General features: G+C 54.9%; 2 protein-coding genes across 5 annotated transcripts; both read right to left on the bottom strand.

Annotated features, from left to right (window-relative positions):
* Positions 1-889: 889 nt before the first annotated feature.
* Positions 890-11939, bottom strand: SLBP (stem-loop binding protein). Of its 2 annotated transcripts, none has more exons than XM_012531380.3 (8): positions 11788-11939; positions 11567-11683; positions 8689-8793; positions 6267-6326; positions 5830-5967; positions 5118-5267; positions 4016-4206; positions 890-1823 (listed from the first exon to the last, which is right to left on the bottom strand). In XM_012531380.3, exons 1-7 carry the CDS (start codon positions 11844-11846, stop codon positions 4044-4046), a joined length of 792 nt encoding a protein of 263 aa, XP_012386834.1. In that variant the 5' UTR covers positions 11847-11939; the 3' UTR covers positions 890-1823; positions 4016-4043. The 2 variants fall into 2 exon arrangements, with proteins under 2 accessions (XP_012386834.1, XP_004265235.1); XM_004265187.4 differs by having other exon boundaries at positions 4016-4097.
* Positions 11940-13401: 1462 nt separating this feature from the next.
* On the bottom strand, positions 13402-18548 carry TMEM129 (transmembrane protein 129, E3 ubiquitin ligase). Of its 3 annotated transcripts, none has more exons than XM_033419629.2 (4): positions 18196-18548; positions 17271-17322; positions 15986-16460; positions 13402-15005 (listed from the first exon to the last, which is right to left on the bottom strand). In XM_033419629.2, the coding sequence occupies exons 1-4, from the start codon at positions 18398-18400 to the stop codon at positions 14757-14759; spliced, it is 981 nt and encodes a 326-aa protein (XP_033275520.1). In that variant the 5' UTR covers positions 18401-18548; the 3' UTR covers positions 13402-14756. The 3 variants fall into 3 exon arrangements, with proteins under 3 accessions (XP_033275520.1, XP_004265234.1, XP_033275521.1); XM_004265186.4 differs by lacking the exon at positions 17271-17322 and adding an exon at positions 15128-15287 and having other exon boundaries at positions 18196-18545; XM_033419630.2 differs by lacking the exon at positions 17271-17322 and having other exon boundaries at positions 14817-15005; positions 18196-18547.
* Positions 18549-18599: the final 51 nt, after the last annotated feature.

Below are 18599 nucleotides of genomic sequence, written 5' to 3'. Positions count from 1 at the left end.
CCCCTGCCCCCCCTCACAGCTCTTGTCTTTCTCAAGCAGACTCCAGCCCACACCAGCTGCCAAGCCTCTCCCATGTCTGAGCACTGCTGGGGTTCCATACACCATATTCCTACCCCAGGGCCTTTGCACTTGCTGCCCTCTGGGGTGAATGCCCCCGCCCCACCCCGGCAGCACATCTCTGCTCACACACCACCTAATAGGGCATCTCCCAGCCGCCCCCTGCCCTGCTTCGCTGCCCTCCTACCCTGTAACCTGACACCATATTTGCTATCTTCTGTCCCCAAGAGCATGAGTGCAGACTTCGGGGCACCCTGTCTCCTGTGTCCCAACATCCACGAGGCTGTCTGACATACTACGAGCTCAACACATGTGTGAAACCAACAGGAAGGGGCTTCTGGCCTTTCAAAGCACCTTGAACAAAGTGACCGATGCCCACCCCTTGCTTAAAGGGAGCTCAGCATCACTTCAAGGGGGTGTCCACAGGGCACGAGCTGCCAGGGGCTATGTGCGCCGCTGTGGGTGGGGCAGCCCCTCAGGCGGGCCGTCGGCCCTGGTCTGTCTCAGGACACAGGGAAAGGCCCTGTCCCCCCAGCTGCCAACCAAGCAGCAAGCCGAGGCCCCTGGCTTCCTATAAGTCTGTGGGCACACACTCCCTTTAACCAGGAGAGCACACACCGGGCCCACCGCTGACACAGGTCTGGACCCGGCTCCAGCCCAACCAAGACCCCAGGCCAGAGCTGCAAACCTATCACAATGTAGGGCTCCTCGCCGGGCGGGGCGGGGCCACAAGCCCGGGCACAACGCTCCCACCACTGCGTGCCACCCTCCCTGGGCACAAGCCAAGGGCAGGAATCACCACAGCAGGCAGCCTATCTGGCAAGGTAGTAAGTCAGTTAAAGAAGGTCCTTTTTATTTTTGCAATGTCATTCCATACAAAAGCAACAGAAACATAATAGTCTTAACAAGAAGTTTACAATTGAATATTTGAACAGAAAATCTGTACACATTATCATTTACAGCAATTGTACACGGTAAATTAACTGACTATAAAAAAATGTTCTTTCTAAATCCTTCTGCTGTCTTAACTCTTGGAGTAATATAGGTAGAAGGGCTACTGAGTGCTATTTACAAGTACCTAATTAAGACCGTATAACTTACATAAACCCCATTAACCTACCAGCTCAATTTAATATCTGACTATTCAGTGCTCTGTACGAGGAAAAAAACCCATCTTGACATACTGACAAACGGCCCAAACCCTAACGCTTTCCATAGATATTAAAGGTATCTGATTATGAGAACACTCGGCCAGATACCAGTAAAGAAAGCCCCGTGAACATACGCTTAAACCCAAACCAGCCCTCTGACAAGCAGCAATTAACGCCTAAAAAACTTGTGGAAAACCAGTTACGGCACACTTGTCAGGTTAACTTCAAGGATGCGGAGATTAAGCAATTAAGATTGTTGCAAGATTGCCTCGAGTTCAATTTTCCTCGGATTTAGTTCCATTTACAATTTAAAACATGCAAAATGCATTCCCTATACACAAAATTAACGTTTCTTAAGAAAATAAGGCAAGAACATCAATTCACCAAGAGACTGTACACTGTGACAGAAACCCCCAGTTACAAAGGCAGGACGCATGCTTGGTGGGCCACCCGCCCGGGGAGGCAGCGCTGCTCCCAGGGGCCTCCAGGTGGCGCCGGTTAGCTCATGGCTGAGAAGTCTTTCAAGGGTTCAGTTAAACAGGCTTCCAAGTCAAATTCATCCCCCGCATGGCAGTCCACGTGCCTAACTTTCGTAGGGGTGCCACAGTACATGTCCTAGAAAACAGAAGCACGGTCACAGCCGGTCCCTCGGGCACACTGGACTTGCTGCTGGAGGTGCTGAGCAGGGGGGGCTGAGCGCCTCCCAGGAACGCAGGACATGCCCGGGAGAGCATCCAGCAGATACTGACTGCCAAGCTTCCCTTCAAGCATCTGTCAAACTCCCACCCCCCGCCCCCGCCCCATGAGTGACCAAGTGACCTTTAAGGCCCCTGAGCCACAGCCGCTCACACCTAACAGGAGCCACTGTGTGGACAGGACGTGCCACCGTGGCTCGTGAAGCAATCACGTCACACCGCCGAGCACTTGGCGCTGGCGCTGGGCTGAGGGCCGCCCCACCCCACCCCCAAAACGGGGGCCGAAGGGTTCAACCTGAATCTAATCCTCAAGGAGACAGTACGACAACTCCCAACTGAGGAACATCCTGCTTCATAAAAACGGGCCTGAACCCTTCCAAAGAGGTCAACGTCCTGGGGGAAAAGCAGGAAGACTATTCTAAACTAAAGGAAATTTAAGAGACGTGGCAATTAAACGTGTAATCCTTGATTAAATTCTGGGCCAAAAAAGAGAAAAAAAGACCTGCGACAAGGACACTATTGGGACAACCAGGAAACCTGAGCGCGGCCTGGTTACGAGGTAGCCGTGTTTTACCACGGCTGCGTTTCGTGAGCACAGCAGTGATGCTGTGATAGTGGCCGGTGCTCAGCGGCGAACGCACTGCTCCCCGGTGCCTCGGGCTCGAGCAGTGCAGGCCCGAGCCGGGGCGCTCCGCTTCGCCACCCAGCCTTCTCTCCTATCCCCCGAACGTCCTGCCGGCTCCCACCTCTCCTCGGCTCCCCAGGACCCCCCGCCAGGACCGCTGCCTCTGATCTTCAGGGCCTGGCCCCCGACCCGCCCGTGCAGTCGCCACCCCCTAACTTCTGTGACCACGAGCAGCACATTCAGAATCGGCTTCTTGAGCTGGGACAACGGTCACTCTTAATCCACACCAAGGATACCACCTGCTGAGATCGTCATGGGTTTTAGTCCTGCCCGTGTATAAATATCCACAAAACTGGGATCATCCTGGTTAAGTATCCTGTTTTTATTTATCTTGATGATTTTCCACGTTATCAGTTTCAAAAACAACCTGTAGTAGCTGTATTTCTTATGAATGTAATTTGTCATTCCTCTCTCTTGGACATTAGTGTTACTTTTTTTTTTTTTTGGCCACGCGGCTTGCAGGACCTTAGTTCCCCGATGAGGGATTGAACCCGGGCCCGCTGCAGTGGAAGCGCTGAGTCCTGACCACTGGACCTCCAGGGGAGTCCCTGTGTTACTTCTAACACCTCGAATAGTCACAAAGAGTATGTGGGATGCAGATGGTCCCGAAGACTGGAAGGGCACGTCCCAGGCTTATCAGGGTGACACAGATGGAAGGCAGGCAGGAAAAGGCAACTACGCACTTTCATTTTATATGTTCCTGACCTGTTCAGATACAGTACAGGTTGATCTTCTATAAAGCATGAGTTTTTCAAACAAATATTTATGAGTTCTAGTTTTTAACCTATTTTTTTACTTAATGTGCAGAATATTTCCACATGTAAGTATTGGGGCCGTCTCTTTTAAAATAACAAAGAGATCCTTTCACTGTAAACTGCTGCTGTGTATTTGGCTTGTATACGTGCAGAGAAGTCTGGAAGAACGTGCACCCAACCAGTAACTAGAGAATTAGAGACGAGGCAATTCTGTACATCGCTTTTCATCTTTGGAGGTTTTTTCTTCCGAAAACACGTAATTTTTTTAAATTGGCAAATGTGGGGAAACCCCTAGGCCCAAAGCATTCCTCCACTTATAACAACTAGCAGATGATTCCTATACTAGCAATTCACCAGAACAAACTAGACAGCCTAAAATTAAAAATAGTGACAAAGCCTGCGAACCAGAGAAGAAAAGGCCTTTTACTTTTAAATTGAAAATGGTGGTACTGATTAGTTGGATTGAACCCAAAATCTAAAATAAGGCCACTACCTACGAACTCCATCAAATCTGACACTTCAATAAAGTCAGAGAAAGGGGTAAGGAGCCCCTTTTTCATAAGTATCAGAATCAAATTTCAGCTTAAACTTCAGTTTTCAGAGGGGCATATGTTGTCAACAATTAACCTATAACACTCACGCGCAGAGATAAAACAAAGGAAAGGTACTTACAAAGTTATCCTGAGAGCTCGTCCGGGACTCAGAGCTGCTCTCCGCAGATTCCGTCTCCATCTCCCCGAGGTCTACAGGACGTCTGTGCGGTCAGAACAAGCACGTCAGTCACCGCGGAACAGAGCCAGGAGAAGGCAAACGCCACCACGGCCTCGCTGCCCGTGAGCGCTGACACGCATCTCCTCTGCTCCCTGAGGGACCCACCAGCTTTCAGCGACTCCCCGTGTGCCAGACGGACCCTCTGCCCGATCACCTGGCAGAGGTAAAGCAGGCCCTGCAGGCAAACAGGTCCACCCGGCTCGGAGCGCACAACCACCTGCCCGCTCTTGCCCATGGCCCACTATCTGTACACACCCACAGGCATCCTTCTAAGTAGGAGCGTCAATGACAGAGCCCAGTTGTGGGGGGAGACAGACACTGTGACAAGCCATACTATACACATCATCACTCATCTGTCCAATTTCCTACCCACAGACAGAATGGGACAATAGTGACACCGGGAAAAAACTCAGTGTGTGTCTGTGAGGCCAAACTTCTTTCTAATAAATTTCCCCAGCACAAAGCAGAAACTCCAACACTTGAATGAATAAATGTGTCTCTGAGGGCAGGAGAGTCTCAGGTCGAAGGAGCTGAGAAGAGAGGCCGCACAGACAAGTCTCTCCACCTCCGCACTCAACCGGCATCCCGACCACGTGGCAGAAACTCAGGCCTCAGACCTTTCCAACTAGACACAGTTTAAAAAGATAAAAGCCTTCCTTAGATTAAAAAAAAGACCTTTCACGTTTATAGCTCAACATAAATTACTCACATGCTTTTTAAAATGTTATCTTAAAAACAAACAAACCCCACATATCTCTAGGTTTCCTAAGATGAGTCTGTCCGAGCTACAGACAGTAACGCCAGCCCAGGAAGCACACCCCTCCCTCCAGCCTCTCCTGGAGCCCGCCTAGCCGGCTTTATACACTCATGCAGAGAAAAAACACACACGAAGCTGTGACCACAGGCGGACGTTATGCACGATAACCTGCCACACAGTGACAGAGCCACTGCGATCACCGCCCGAACTGCAGACACGGAGGACGAGAATGCAATAAAGACATACATTTCTTGCAAATCACATCCTTCTTCCGCTGGAGGATCCCAAAAATGCAGAGCCACCTTCCAGAGTTTGATCTGCTGGTCCCACGATCGTCGACTATACTTCTTGAATTTGTTGGGGGTTTTGGGATGAATGCCAGGCTGTCGAAGGTGCCTACCGGGACAGAGGGATTATCCTGGCACACACCATCCACATTTGCAGGTGAGCTTAAAAGCACTACCTCTCTGCCTCTGCTTTCCTTCACAATCCATGCCCCAGAACAGGACATCTGCACTTCAATCCTGCCAAGCAGCTGGTATACTCTCTAAAGCTCCCTTTGTATCCTTGTGTGCGTGGGGGGAGGGGGGATGCTGCTTACACAAAATGGGGCAAGACTCATATCTTTCTCTAATGAAATCTTTACAATCTGTAACTTGAACTTTACATTTTCCCATCATGTGTTTTAATAATCTTACATTTACAAGACAGCTATGAGTCCTGAGAAATGAAATGTCATCTAACATTCTAAATTATGAAAATGTTATTTATCTTCACGTCCTTGGTTTCTCAGTCACCAACCCATCTTCTTTATTTATGTAAGTGCCTGAAAGTCATTAATAATTAATAATACACTTCTTAGCAGAACTAGGCCCAGAATCAGATTTACCACCAAAGCAACTCTTTAGACGGCAATGCCACATGACTTGACCAGGACATGCTGGCGAAACAAGACTACCTTGGGACTTCTTTAATATAGCGATCGTAGGCAATGGTGTTCTTCCCATAGTTGATCTGCTTCTGTCTCCTCATCAGGACACTTTCATCGGTCTCTAAGTCGGCTGGCAATGCTGACATAGACTCCTTCGAATCCGAACTGAAGAAAATGAAATGCACGGCACAAGCCTCACTTACAAGATCACGACGTAGGAAAACGTCTGAACACGATACAGGAGTATCTGCGCTCTGGATTCCAAACCATACTAACCCCACGACAGTCCAGGATCTTTGAATATATGGGAATTTAGTACACGATAGATACACATTTCTAATCAGTGAAGAACAGAAAAACAGTAAATGCTACTGAGACACTTAGCATCTCATGTTCAGTTTTTTTTTTCATTAATAAACTACAGATCTATTAAATTAGAAAAGAAATAATTACACAGCATTTACCTTCCTGATGATGATTTTCTCTCTCTTCCAAAGTCATTTATGAGGAGTTTCCTTTTATATCTGAGAGCAAAGTAAATGTTGCTGTTTTTAAAAAGGTATAGAAATGAACACAAAGCTTTTAGAGCTAAGAGAGCCACAGGGAACAAAGCCTCCCTGAGACTGCGGTCTGGTAAGTGGATTAAGTAACAGTAGGTGGCTTCTTTTATTTTCAACCTCCCTCAATCACCTTTGAGGCAAAGATAAAGGTTACGTGCCAAGATCATACAAGGTGCTTAAAACCACCAGGTTCTAAAAAAAAAAACTACTGCCGCCAGTTAAGTAGTGAGACCCAAATGACACAGAAATTTACATCCCTCTAACCCGGAAGGCTTTAGAAAAAAATAAACATGAGTTGAGATACAAAGCTTTTATTTCTAATACCACGATTACTTATTAATGAGACGTGTGCCTGTTGGGACTACTCACCTTCTCAGAAAGACTGCACACCTTCCCCCCTCCCCCCATCCCTTGTGGATTTCACCGGGCATTTGCCTTCTATCACAGCAATGACCAACACCCAACTTTGCAAAAGTACGTCACCAAAAAAGCATAGTGCAATCTAACGTGGAAACCACCTCTAGCTAGAAGCTCACGCAAGTGTCTAAAGGATGTCACGTATCATGGTGCCTCCTTCCAAATCTAAAATTCTCAACCTTCCCCAAGTTTGCCGGGGCACCCCAGTGAAGCCTGGATACCAGGAGATAATGAACCACCCCCTGAGAACTGCGAAACTAGTCCCTGAAATCATTTTCTGTCGGATTTCATTCTTTCTGGAACCCCAGTTGAAAAGACTGGCTTCAGATATGACTAAAACCCATTTTCAAATTTTCAGACCGCTGGTGTGTAGTGTGTGCTAGCCTCCTTGGCATACAGGGAGCTGAATTCTTACCTCCCCCCTTCCTGGTGGGAAGTAAGGCAGACCACCATCATCAAAAGCTCACATCACTGGGGTCTTATCAAAAGCAGCAGCTTTCCATCAGAAAGGGTGTGATCCACAGAGCGGCCCCAAACAGTACTCTGGACAAGATGAGGCCTGCTTTGCAAGGTAGGACAATTTTCAGAAAGGAACAAAGAGGGGTCCACCAACAGGAAGGTCAAGACAGACAGGGGTCTCCCTGCAGCACATAAGAGCTGCAGACAGTCCCCAGCAAAAGGTGACACTGGGGGTCCAGATACACAAGGACGTGATGAGAACTGTTATAACCCTTGGGCAGAACACAAAAACTGCATAGACCCAGTCAAACAGCCTACTGTTACAGCTGGGAGAAATCAAGACCCATATAAACACGAGGGTTCGTTCAAAACACTGAAGCCCGCGGCTGTCAGCTGCAGCTCACCCTTCTACCCAGGCATCCTACTCACCCACACACATGCATTCTAATGTCTGAAAGGAATTAGGCGGTCACAACCAACCCCCCCGTGTGTCCGAGCCTTTCCAAAGAAGGCAGCTCTGGGCTTCCCTGGTGGCGAAGTGGTTGAGAGTCCACCTGCCGATGCGGGGCACACGGGTTCGTACCCCGGTCCGGGAAGATCCCACATGCCGCGGAGCAGCCGGGCCCGTGAGCCATGGCCGCTGAGCCTGCGCATCCGGAGCCTGTGCTCCGCAATGGGAGAGGCCACAACAGTGAGAGGCCCATGTACCGCAAAAAAAAAAAAAAAAAAAAAACAAAGAAGGCAGCTCTAAATACCATCGACCACTGCAGAGGGGGAGGAAGCAGTCTGGCCCTGCTTCCCTGCTAACAATGAGGACATATTTTCTCATCAGAATTAAGAACAGACTCTTGGTTCAATATACTTCAATTAATTTCGAGCCACAACATTTTAACTCAACGTTCATTCCCTGGGTTGGATGGCATCTATCAAAGGGAAGAAAGGCCCCAAAACACCAGGGAGAACGTAATCCAGGGGGGTGAGCAGTGGTGAAGGATGCATCATCTGAACTGTAATGAGCTGAGGAAGAGGAAGTGGCTTGGAGTTGAACTTGAATACACAGCTCTGGGTACGACTGCAAGGGGTTCACAGACCCCAAGTCAGGGACCCGTCCCTGCACGCACTCTGGCATTTCTGAGCTGTTAGCAGCGCCACCTCCCACTTACTGCCACCCTGGAAGGACAGCCCCAAGACACCGGTCCTCAAATTTCAGTGAGCAGACTCATCTGAAGGGCTTAAGCCAGGGCTGGGCCCCACCCACCCAGTTTCCCATCCAGCAGGCCTGGGGTGGGGCCTGAAAACCTGCATTTCCAACAAGTTCCCAGGAGCTGCTGACGTGGCTGGTCTGGGGCCCACCAGACTTTTAAAAACCGCCACTCTAAGATATGCCTCAAATTTAATATATAATTTAAAACACCAGAGATAACATTTCAAACTGGCCTGAAATGCATACCTTGCAATTTCTTTGTTAACTCTAGTCCTCATTTCATCTTCTTCGACTGCACTTGCCCAGTCTGAACATCTAGAACGGGGCTTAGGGCCTTCGGGAGTGGTAAAGCTGCAATAAAATGAAAACGCACATTTGAACCATGACACAACTTTCAGTTTCCTTTCAAACCGTGCATCAGGAAATGTTCTGAGGTTGTTTGGAGAGTGCCAAGAAAACGGGCTCCAGGGAAATCTCTGCTCCATGACTTACTAGCTCACCGAGTTCCGGCAATTCGTCTGAAGCCTCCTGGGCTCTGTTTGTTAAACAACTACTGTGTGCCAGTGCAGGGGAAAGGCAGACAGAGTCAACAGTTATCATCGGCACCAAGAAGTGTACCTACCTAGTACAACTCCTTTTATTTACAAAAAGAGGAGTTTTTTTTAGAATTTTAAAAAAGATTTCAGCTAATACATTTTTAAGCTAAGCAGAGTGACCAGCACCTAATAACTGTGGCTACTATTTACTTCTAGATGCGCACAATTAATGGCTCAGGATCTATCACATCATAATTAAAATGGGGGGGACAAAAATGTACTTCAGAGTTCTTACTGCATTGGGACTTAGTCTACAGGTAAAGGTGTCCCCTAAAGTTGGGTTAAATTTAATCTAGAAGCTCAGTTCTATCTAGAGCTCAAGGAAATCTTTAGTCAAGTTCAGGCAATTTGAACTTGATGCCAAGAACTCTGGCAGTTAGAATTGTTGCTACATCTGTTAGTTAGAGATTAGATGTAAACTTACATTTTTACTTTTCCTCCTCAACTTTCTACTGGCCATCACTGGTATATCAAAAGTGGAAACTAACTTCAACTGCATCAGTAAGCGACCTTATACATTCTAGCTGGAAACCCAATGACATGCTTTGAAAATGCAACAGCAATAACAAAAAAGTAATCCCTTTATATAATTATCATTTCTCTCCTTATAATTACTCCACCCATAGAAACTCAAATTGGATCCGCAAAAATAAATTTCCACAGTCTAAACATGGTTGGCAGGGTCTGAAATCAAATTAATGGACAAATTAAAATGACTCAATGACTGTATGGTAGATACAGAAGAGAACCAAATGGAGGCCTGTCTAGGGTTAGACGTCAACATCCTCACTAGTGTATCAAGAGGTCCAGGTCTGGGTTTCCCGGCCGTGACAGATTCCCGAATTTCTAAAAGGTGCTTACAAACGACCTTTCACTCCATCTCATGTTTTGGTAGCTTGATAAAAACCACCTTGCGTGGAACTAAAATTCATTTCTTAGATTAGGCAAATTATATTCACCAACTCACCCTATCTTAGGACAAGACTACTTCTGGAAAAGTACTCAAGTAGAAAACAAAGCCTATTTTACACAATGAGCTAACATCCCTCCAAAGGAACCAGTTCTTGCACCCGTGACGATATAAGTGGCTCCACTCACCATGCGCCCCGTGTACTCCCCGCTGCCACCACAGGGGGTTGTGGGAATAAAAGCACATGCACAGAACAAAGAGCAGGGGCAACGTGCCTAGGACAGGGGCATTCCTGTCAGAAGAAGGAGGCCTATGGGGTTGCTGTGAGCCAGAGGAGGACACAAAGGAATGCAAAGCAATGTAAGGATTTAACACCTTGTCTGCAGCTAAGACAGAGACCACCGCAGGGCTCAGAGCAGGAACTCAGAGATACCATTGGATCACCGGTTCTTCACATCTAGCCCTAGGGCTGTGAGGGCCTCTTCTCCGTTCCCACCTTTTCCCAGGTAATCTCAAATCCCAAATCTCTAAAAGCCACGTATATGCTAATTTAACATCGGCGCCTCCCCGACCAGGCTATCCGCCCGCTATTTCCTCAACATCTTCTCTTCACTCATCCGAAAACCTTAAGCCTAATCACCAACTCCTTCCCCAGAGCAGGTCTGCTCCACCCCCATCCTCTTCACGGTGGCAAAAGATTCCACAACCGAGGAAGGTCTCCAGGCCAAAAAGCTAGAGTCACCCCTGAACTCCTCCCAGCACCCACCCCTAAGCCATCAGTAAGCACCTGAACTTGGCAGCTGTCCCGGCACCCCTCGCCCTCCTCTCCTCGTGCTCGCACAGGCCCTGGCGGGGGGCTCTCCCAGGGACCCCCTCCCATCTCACCCCGACAGAGGCCTCCCCTGACCAGCTGCCCTCCACCGGCGCCCCTGCGCGTGCCCTTCAGCCGCTCCCGTCTCTGCCGTCCCTCCCGTGCCAGGGTGCAGGCAGAACGGAAAGGAGATCTCGGGTGACACGGCATCCTGGCCTCCCCAACACACTGCTCAGCCTAGAAGACGCTCAAGTGAGCGTGTACACACGCAAGTGCTGCGACCGAGACTCGCCGGAAGGGAAGCGCCTAGGGAGCGTCAGGGCGGAAAGAGGGGCGCGGAGCCGAAGTCCTGGTTTGCATCCTGGCGCCCACCTTCCGTGGCTCTGCTGTTGACACCCAACTTTTCTGAGCTGACTCTCGAAAGTTCTGAGTTCGCGGTGGCCGCCATGCCGTCCCTGCAGCACAGGAGGGCTCGCTGAGACTGAGCCCACTTCCTGTTGACGCCCATCGCTGAGACGCCTCTCGGCCGCACTGTGAGGCACAGGCGCCGGGACCAGTCAGGGCTGGTGACCAAGGGCGTCCCGACGAGTCAGGGCTGGTGAGGCAGACGCACCCCGACTAGTCAAGGGTGGTGACCCACAGGCATCCCCTAGTCACGGGTAGCGAGACAAAGGCACCCTGACTAACCGGGATGGTGGCCCAAGGGCGCCCCGACTAGTCGAGAGCTGTTGGTGACCCACGGCACCCCCTAGTCAGTCAGGTGCGGGCACCCCCCGCTCCGGACCCCGACGGCCGCGCCGGGCCCACCTGTCGGGTCTGCGGTCGCCCGGCGGCCTCGAGGGGCCCTCGGCGTCCTCCGGCTTCCGGCGCCTCCCGTCAGCCGTGCGTTTGCGTCCGAGGCTCCATCTTGAGGCGGGCGGCGGGCTGGCGACGAGACACCACGTCAGGGCGGGGAGGCCCGGGACCCCCGCCCGAACCCCGCCCGCCGCTCCCCAGCCCGGGAGCCCCCGCGCGCGGCCCGGCCTCACCTGGCGTCGCCGTCGCGGCGGCTCCCGCACCCGTGGGGACTTCGCGGCCGGCAGGCCATGGCGACGCGGCGGGCGGGATTGTGGGGGACTGGGGTCCGGCGGCGGCGGCGACTACGGCGACTTCCCCTTCTCGCGACGCTGACTGAGCGCGCCCCGCCCCCAACAGCCTTTATGGGCCGCCGCCCCGCCCCCCGGGCTCCCGCGCGCGCCGGGCCGGTCGAGACCATCGGGCCCGCTCCGGGGGGAGCCTCTCGGAGGCGCGCGCCCCGCAGGCCGTCCAGGCCGGGCCGGGAGCCGCGAAACAGCTGCCCCGCGTGCTGCCATCCGGGAGGCGAAGGGGCGCCGCCGGGTTGACTGAGGCGAGACCCTCAAAAAAGGTTGCCCCCTCCGCCTTGGAGGCGGCCTGGCCGCCGCGACCCTCGGACGCTGATTGGCCGCGCCTTCGCGGGCGGGGATAGGGGTATTGGCGGGAGATTCGGACGCTGGCGACGCGGGCGCGCCAAGGGAACAAGGGACGCGTCTCCGATTGGCCCGGCGCCGGTTTCGGGCGCTCTCCGATTGGTCGGTTCGGCGGGAACTGTGTCCGCGCTGGCGGGAACCCGGAACCCGGAAAGGGAGGCAGCAGAGCAACTTCGGGCTGCAGTCTTCAGGCACGTAGAAGCCTGCGGTGACTCGCTGCCCGCGACTGATGCCCGGCGCCGCGAGCCTATGTGAAGTTCCCGCCGCTGAGCTCACTTCTGCCTCTTTCAGAGCCGCCTCCTGCGCTAACCGCTCCCCCACCCCGCACACGGCCCACGGGCCCTCCGTGACCCCCACCGGGTACCCCACCCGTTGGGGCCCTGGGCCAGTCTCCACGCGTTAAGTGGTGATGCTGTGTGCAAAAGAAGTAAAGAGAAGGACTGAAGTCGAAAGAACGTCAAAGATCTCCGGGATGTAGAAAATTCGAGACTGTGTTTTGTTTGGTACGCGGGCCTCTCATTGTTGTGGCCTCTCCCGTTGCGGAGCGCAGGCTCAGCGGCCATGGCTCACGGGCCCAGCCGCTCCGCGGCACGTGGGATCTTCCCGGACCGGGGCACGAACCCGTGTCCCCTGCATCGGCAGGCGGACTCTCTACCACTGCGCCACCAGGGAAGCCCTACCTGTGTTTTTTAAATGGGTTGCATGTACCACTTTTTAAAAACGTTTGGGGGCCAGCACCAATATAAGAGAGCAGGAAGCACGTGCCGTAGCTCCCCGACCTGAGCTGCTCTCCTGGGCCACCCAGGCATCCCATGGGACACCCAGACATCCCATGGGACATAGCGGAGAGCTCAAGGTTGGAGGCCTCGACGAGCAGGGCCCACCACCTTGGGCCACCAGTGTCCCCTGTACCTGGAGCACCTGCATGCTGACCCCCCTACAACCCCCAGGACCCTTCAACGAGGGTGCCCTGGAAATGGGCTTTCTGACCCCAGCTGGGAAACCAGAGGAAGATTCCCGCATAGTCTGCCTCCCTTCTCTTTTTCTGAGCAAAACGTGCATATTAAAAGCTGCCACTTCTAAGATGGCATCTCCCCAATTGTTACCAAGGTTTGAGTATCAGGAAAAACAAAATATTCCAATCAAGAAAATATATAAACTCATAGTAACATTTTATTAAATAGCGTATCACCTCACTACAATAGACTTATCTTTATAAAACTAAGTAAGTTTCTTTTGTAGAAAAGATAGCCCCCGGCCTGGCTCTCCCTTGCCAAGGTTTGCAACTCCAGGCTGAGGCTGGGCATGGCTCCCGCCTGCCCCTCTGATGGCCTTCATCTGTGGGCACCCCCGAGGACGACAAAGCTGGGCTTCTCGCTTCCAAATCCCTGGCTTTGGTGCAGCCTTGGGTGAGATGGGCCAGCTGAGTCCATCTCCCCTGCTTAGAATGACCAGGTTTAGGGGGCTTAGGGCCCCTCCAACAGTCCCGTTTGTCAGAGCTGTACCCAGGGACCTGGCACTTGCCTCCCTGCTCCCCTCCTGCACCAACAGGAATTGGGAAGACAGCTGCCATTGTCCTGACTGCTGGGCACTTCCCTTCCTAAGTGGGTGGACCCTGCGGGGTATGGCCAGCCCCGTGCTGAGTCCCAACAAGCCTGTCATCCGGATGTAGGACGCTGCTGTGGAGCATGGTCTTCAACTCAGTGCCCTCGCTAGCAGGAGTCTGAAACTTGGCCCTTTCCCTGGACTCGCAGGAGCAGCAGAAGGCACGTGGTTACAGGCCCCTCCAAGGGGTGGGCGGCCCCCACAAGCACGCGGCTAAGAGAACGGCAGCTGAAAGCAGCCAGCCCCTGATGGGAAGCCCAGAGTATCCCTGGGCAGGGAGCAGGCAGGGGCCACCCACCTCCCCAGGAGTGGGCTCTTGGCTGCCCACAATCACCAGCAGACCCTGGGCAGCGCTCTCACCCTCCACCAATTAGCTCTGCGCCAGGTCCTCAGAGCAGCCTCCGTCGGGGGAGTGGAGGGTGCCAATGCCACAGGGCCAGCAGCCGGCTTGGGGACAGGAGCAGGATAGACTGCAGTCTCGGGCAAATCCGAGTCTGTCGTATAACTGACGAGCAGTTAAGGTTCATGTGCCCCATACGTTTAAGGCAAGTGGCTTAAGTTAGGGCCATCTGGGGCAGACGACAGGGTCTCCCAGAACACAGCTCAGGGGGCCCCAGAATGCTCTGGAGATGGACCCAACACCACGTTCTGCGTGCCCAGCATCTACCCCCTAATTGGAAGCACGAAGAGTCGGGGAGACAGAGGCGCTGAGAACCCATCCCGCTGCCGCAGACAGAACTTCAACAGAAAACTTCTTTTTAAAACCAAAACCCCAGCCCTACTGCAGCCTCAGCCCTTCTGCACCAGTGAGTCGCCACACAGGGATGAGCCACCCATGACAGCCCAAACCAGGGCCCAGAGGCCCAACTACTCCCCAAGGCAGTGGCGGGGTCCCTCTGGCGGGCTCAGCGCACAGCACATACATCCAGGATGCAGAAGCGCGCGCGGCAGGTGGGGCAGGGCACACGGCTGGCCAGCCAGGTGTCGGGGCGCTGCGGGTCCTGGCGGCTGGCGAACCACTTGCCCATGCAGGTGAGACACCACATGGGGCGGCAACAGCACTGCTGACACTCGCCCTCGTCCGCCTCCTGGCAGGTCTTCACCAGCCTCACGCTGGCCCGGGTCTGCATGCAGCCGATGCACGCCTCCAGGTCCTGCAGGCGACCCAGGCGGTCAGAGGGAGCCCCACCAGGCCGCCCTGGGGGGCCCCCACCGCAGGAGACGTGGTCCATGGGGGCCCAGCTGGGGAACCCGCCACCCCTGCCCAGCCCCCCACCTGGCTGCTGGGGACCGAGTAGGCCGGGTTGACCTCCACCAGGGAGGCGAAGGTCTCCAGGAACAGGTCGCCCAAGCTCTGGTGGATGACCACGTTGGCCGCGCTGCGGATGGGCGCCCGGAGCTTCTCACACAGCTCACCATACTCCGTGGAATTCAGCCTGCACGAGGTGTTTGCTGCTGGGTGGGGACCACCGGGTGCGCCTACGGGGCAGGGCCGTGGTTCCCAGCAGGCTGGCAAGGACCCCGGGGCGGGCAGAGAGGCCAAGGCTGCGCCCCAGTGCCCAGGGCGCCCACGACCACACAGACGTGGCAGCTCAGGCACAGCCCAGCAGCCAGCAGAGAGGGCCCTGGGGCCGGAGCCCACAGACCCAAAGCTGCCCACTGGCCCCCCACGACGTGGGAGGGCAGGAGGGCGGGAGGACTGTAGCTGAGAAACAGAGAGCCTAGCCCTCGGCAGGGTCAGGCCCAGGGCATGTCCCAGGAGGGGCAGCGCAGGCCCGCCGCAGCCTGAACTAGTCGGGAACACCTGGGCTCAGGCCCAGGCCTCAGAGCCGAGGGAGCTACCAAGCCTCTGTGCTACACGGCGGCCCCCAAACATCCCCCGCGTGCTCCCCTCAACATGCTGTGGAAGACGGCTCAGAGCAGGGTGTGCAGAAAGGGGAAGCGGAGAGTACCTGAGGGGGGCCGGGGGGATGGGGGCGCTGAGGGAGGGGCACACTGGAGGGGCGGCTGATAGGACCAGCTCCCACCATCATCACCTCCTGGAGCAACTCAAAGACCAGAACTTGGGCGCTGGCTGGCCACACCCACCCCAGCAACCCCAGCCTCACCCCCACCCAGCCGCAGGCCCGCCTACCGGATGTCGAAGGCCGGCACGGCAGGGTTGGCACTGGCCACGCGGATGGTAAGCAGCTGCACGGGCAGGTTCGAGTCTGGGGAGAGGTCGTGCTGCTGGGACTCCGTCACGGTCAGGTGCACGTCCTGCTGCTGGGCCACGCGCACACGGTACGTGGTCACCTTCATCACCCACGTGTCTGTCACAATCACACGGGCACCCGGCGCCCCCGTGGCAAACTTGTCGATCCGCCGGAACTCGGTGTCCACGGAGGAAGCGACGGCCCGCCAGCCTGACTGCGGGAGGGCATAGTGGGCCAGGGTGCGGGCCAGTGGGTGGTGGGCCCACCGGTCCCGGGACCAGTAGTAGATCAGGGTGCAGGCGATGATGGGCAGTGTCAATGCCAGCAGGAGGAAGCCCCGCCAGGTCTCCGGGGCCTGGCTGGGGGAGTAGAGCCGCTTTTCTGAGGCTGCGAAGCACATGCCCACGTAGTAGCCTAAAAGGGACAGGGCAAACCTCAGCAGAGGCTGGGACTGCCACACTCATCCTCCTCAGATGGTACCCACCAAGGTCCACAGTGCTGTTCCTGACCCTCCGGGGGCATGGGGGGGGCACACTTCCTTTAGCCCCCAGGCCTGGGCACGGCCCTCTGCCCTAGTCGGCCCCCAGAGCAAGACCACAGTGCCCCAAGGCAGGTGGGCCTCGCCCGCCTCTACAGCTGACTCACCTCAGTCCTTGCCCTGTCAGCAGGAAACGTTTTCATCTTACTACTTTATGTACAAATGACATATAACTACCAGAAATAAAACGAGAAAAACCTAGAAAAGCAAAAGTAAATACAAGCATCTGGCATCACCCAATGCAGAGCTGCCCACTGGCCCTCCTGGGGCCGGATCTTGGCCTCTGGACCCCACCTGCTCTGAGGAGGCGGATCAGAGCATGGCCCATCCCAGAACTGGGATGTCCTGCACCAGACGGTAAGCAAAGAATGACAGGAGCATGTCACAAGGACACAGGAGCCAGCTCCAGGGCTCCTGCTGGCCAGATGGGGGCCAATTTGCATGTCGAAATTAATGAAGTAGACAGTGACCTGCAGCACAGATTTGAGATTGCGAAAATAATGATAAATGTTGTTGATCGAGTTGATATGCTTTAGGTAACTCATCGTGTGGAAATAAATAACACATCTCTAAAGATTCAAAGGTATTTCAAAACAAATTAAAAAAAACAGACTCCTTGTTTGGCCACAAGGCCAGGCTCCACCCCATTTCCTCCTCGAGCGGCCCCCCTAAGTCACTCGGCTCACCTTCCAGTTTCCCTGTCCATCACGGGATGGTGGTGGCCCAGACCCCCACAGCCTGGTGGGAAGATGCAGTTAGAAGCTCCATAAAGCTGCAGAGATCCTTAGTTCCCAGGGCGGAAACCCAACACACGACCCTCAGGAGAACCCAAACTCCTCGTATGGGAAGCCGGCTGACGGGCATCCCTGCGTCCCTGGGGGCTCAGCAGAGCTCGCAGCTCACCACATCGGCCCTGCCTCTATGCTGGCGTGGCCTCTCCTCTGCCGCCTTCCACACAAAGCAGGCAGCCCCCACGCACAGGCCAGCCTCAGCCCAGCCAGCTCCTGGCCACTTTCCATGCCCTGCTGCCAGGTGGAAACCCTTCCCGGTGTCCACCGAGCTGCACATGCTGCTAGCCACCGCCACCGCCCTACTTCTGACCCCAAGTCCTCAAGAGAACCCCACCCAGTACCCCATCCAACCAGCCAGCCTCCCAGAAGCCAGCTATCACCTGGATCACCACCCAGCACAGCTCCTGACAACGTCTGAGCATCCCCACACACACGCCTTCCCTGTCCTCTGCACCTGTGACACTCCCAACTGGCGTCACCCTCTACCTGCCTTTCCCGCACCCACCGTCCAACGACTGGGAAGGGTCACCCCTATTTGCATCAGTTAACTCATGCCCCTCTCCTGGGAGCTACCCCCCCATGTGACAGCTCACCACCCGCCCCAGTGAGCAAAGCATCCCTTCCCCCAGGGTTGAGCCCGCCTTTCCGCCAGGTACCTGCAAGAGGCAGCTGCCGCCAGCACCGTTCTCCCCACTCCTGGGAGCACACGGGCGCTTGGCCCGCAGCCCGGGCTCTCCCGCACGGGCGCCCTCCGCCGTCCCTCCCCACTCCGGAGTCCCGGAGCTCGGTCTCGAGCGCCGCCCACGCCCGCCGAGCTCACCTAGCGGCAACAGCGAGTGGCACAGCAGCGTGGCGGCCGTGCGGCGCAAGTGGTAGGGCACAAAGGCGGCGTCCTCGCTGCCCAGCCAGCCCGACAGCAGGTTCTGCACCGTGAGCCCGGCCGAGTGGAACTCGGTGGGGGTGAACACGAAGCACACGGCGAACACCACGTAGGCCAGCGTGAAAGTGACCTCGGGGCTGTCCATTGCGCCGCCGTCGCCTCCGGAACGCCGTCCCGGCGAGACCCACTGCCCCAGCGACAACAGGCCGCGGCGTCCGGGTCCGGAAGACGCGGGGCGCTCTGGGAAATGGAGTCCCCACCCTCAGGCCACTCGCGGGGCGCTCTGGGAGACGGCGTCCTGCGGGGCACTCTGGGAAATGAAGTTCCCGGTCCCCTCGCTCGGC

The sequence above is a fragment of the Orcinus orca genome, chromosome 4 (assembly GCF_937001465.1).
Source record: "Orcinus orca chromosome 4, mOrcOrc1.1, whole genome shotgun sequence".
Taxonomy (NCBI): Eukaryota; Metazoa; Chordata; class Mammalia; order Artiodactyla; family Delphinidae; genus Orcinus; species Orcinus orca.
The sequence above is the reverse complement of the archived record's forward strand: the minus strand, read 5'-3'. Positions and strand labels throughout refer to the sequence as shown.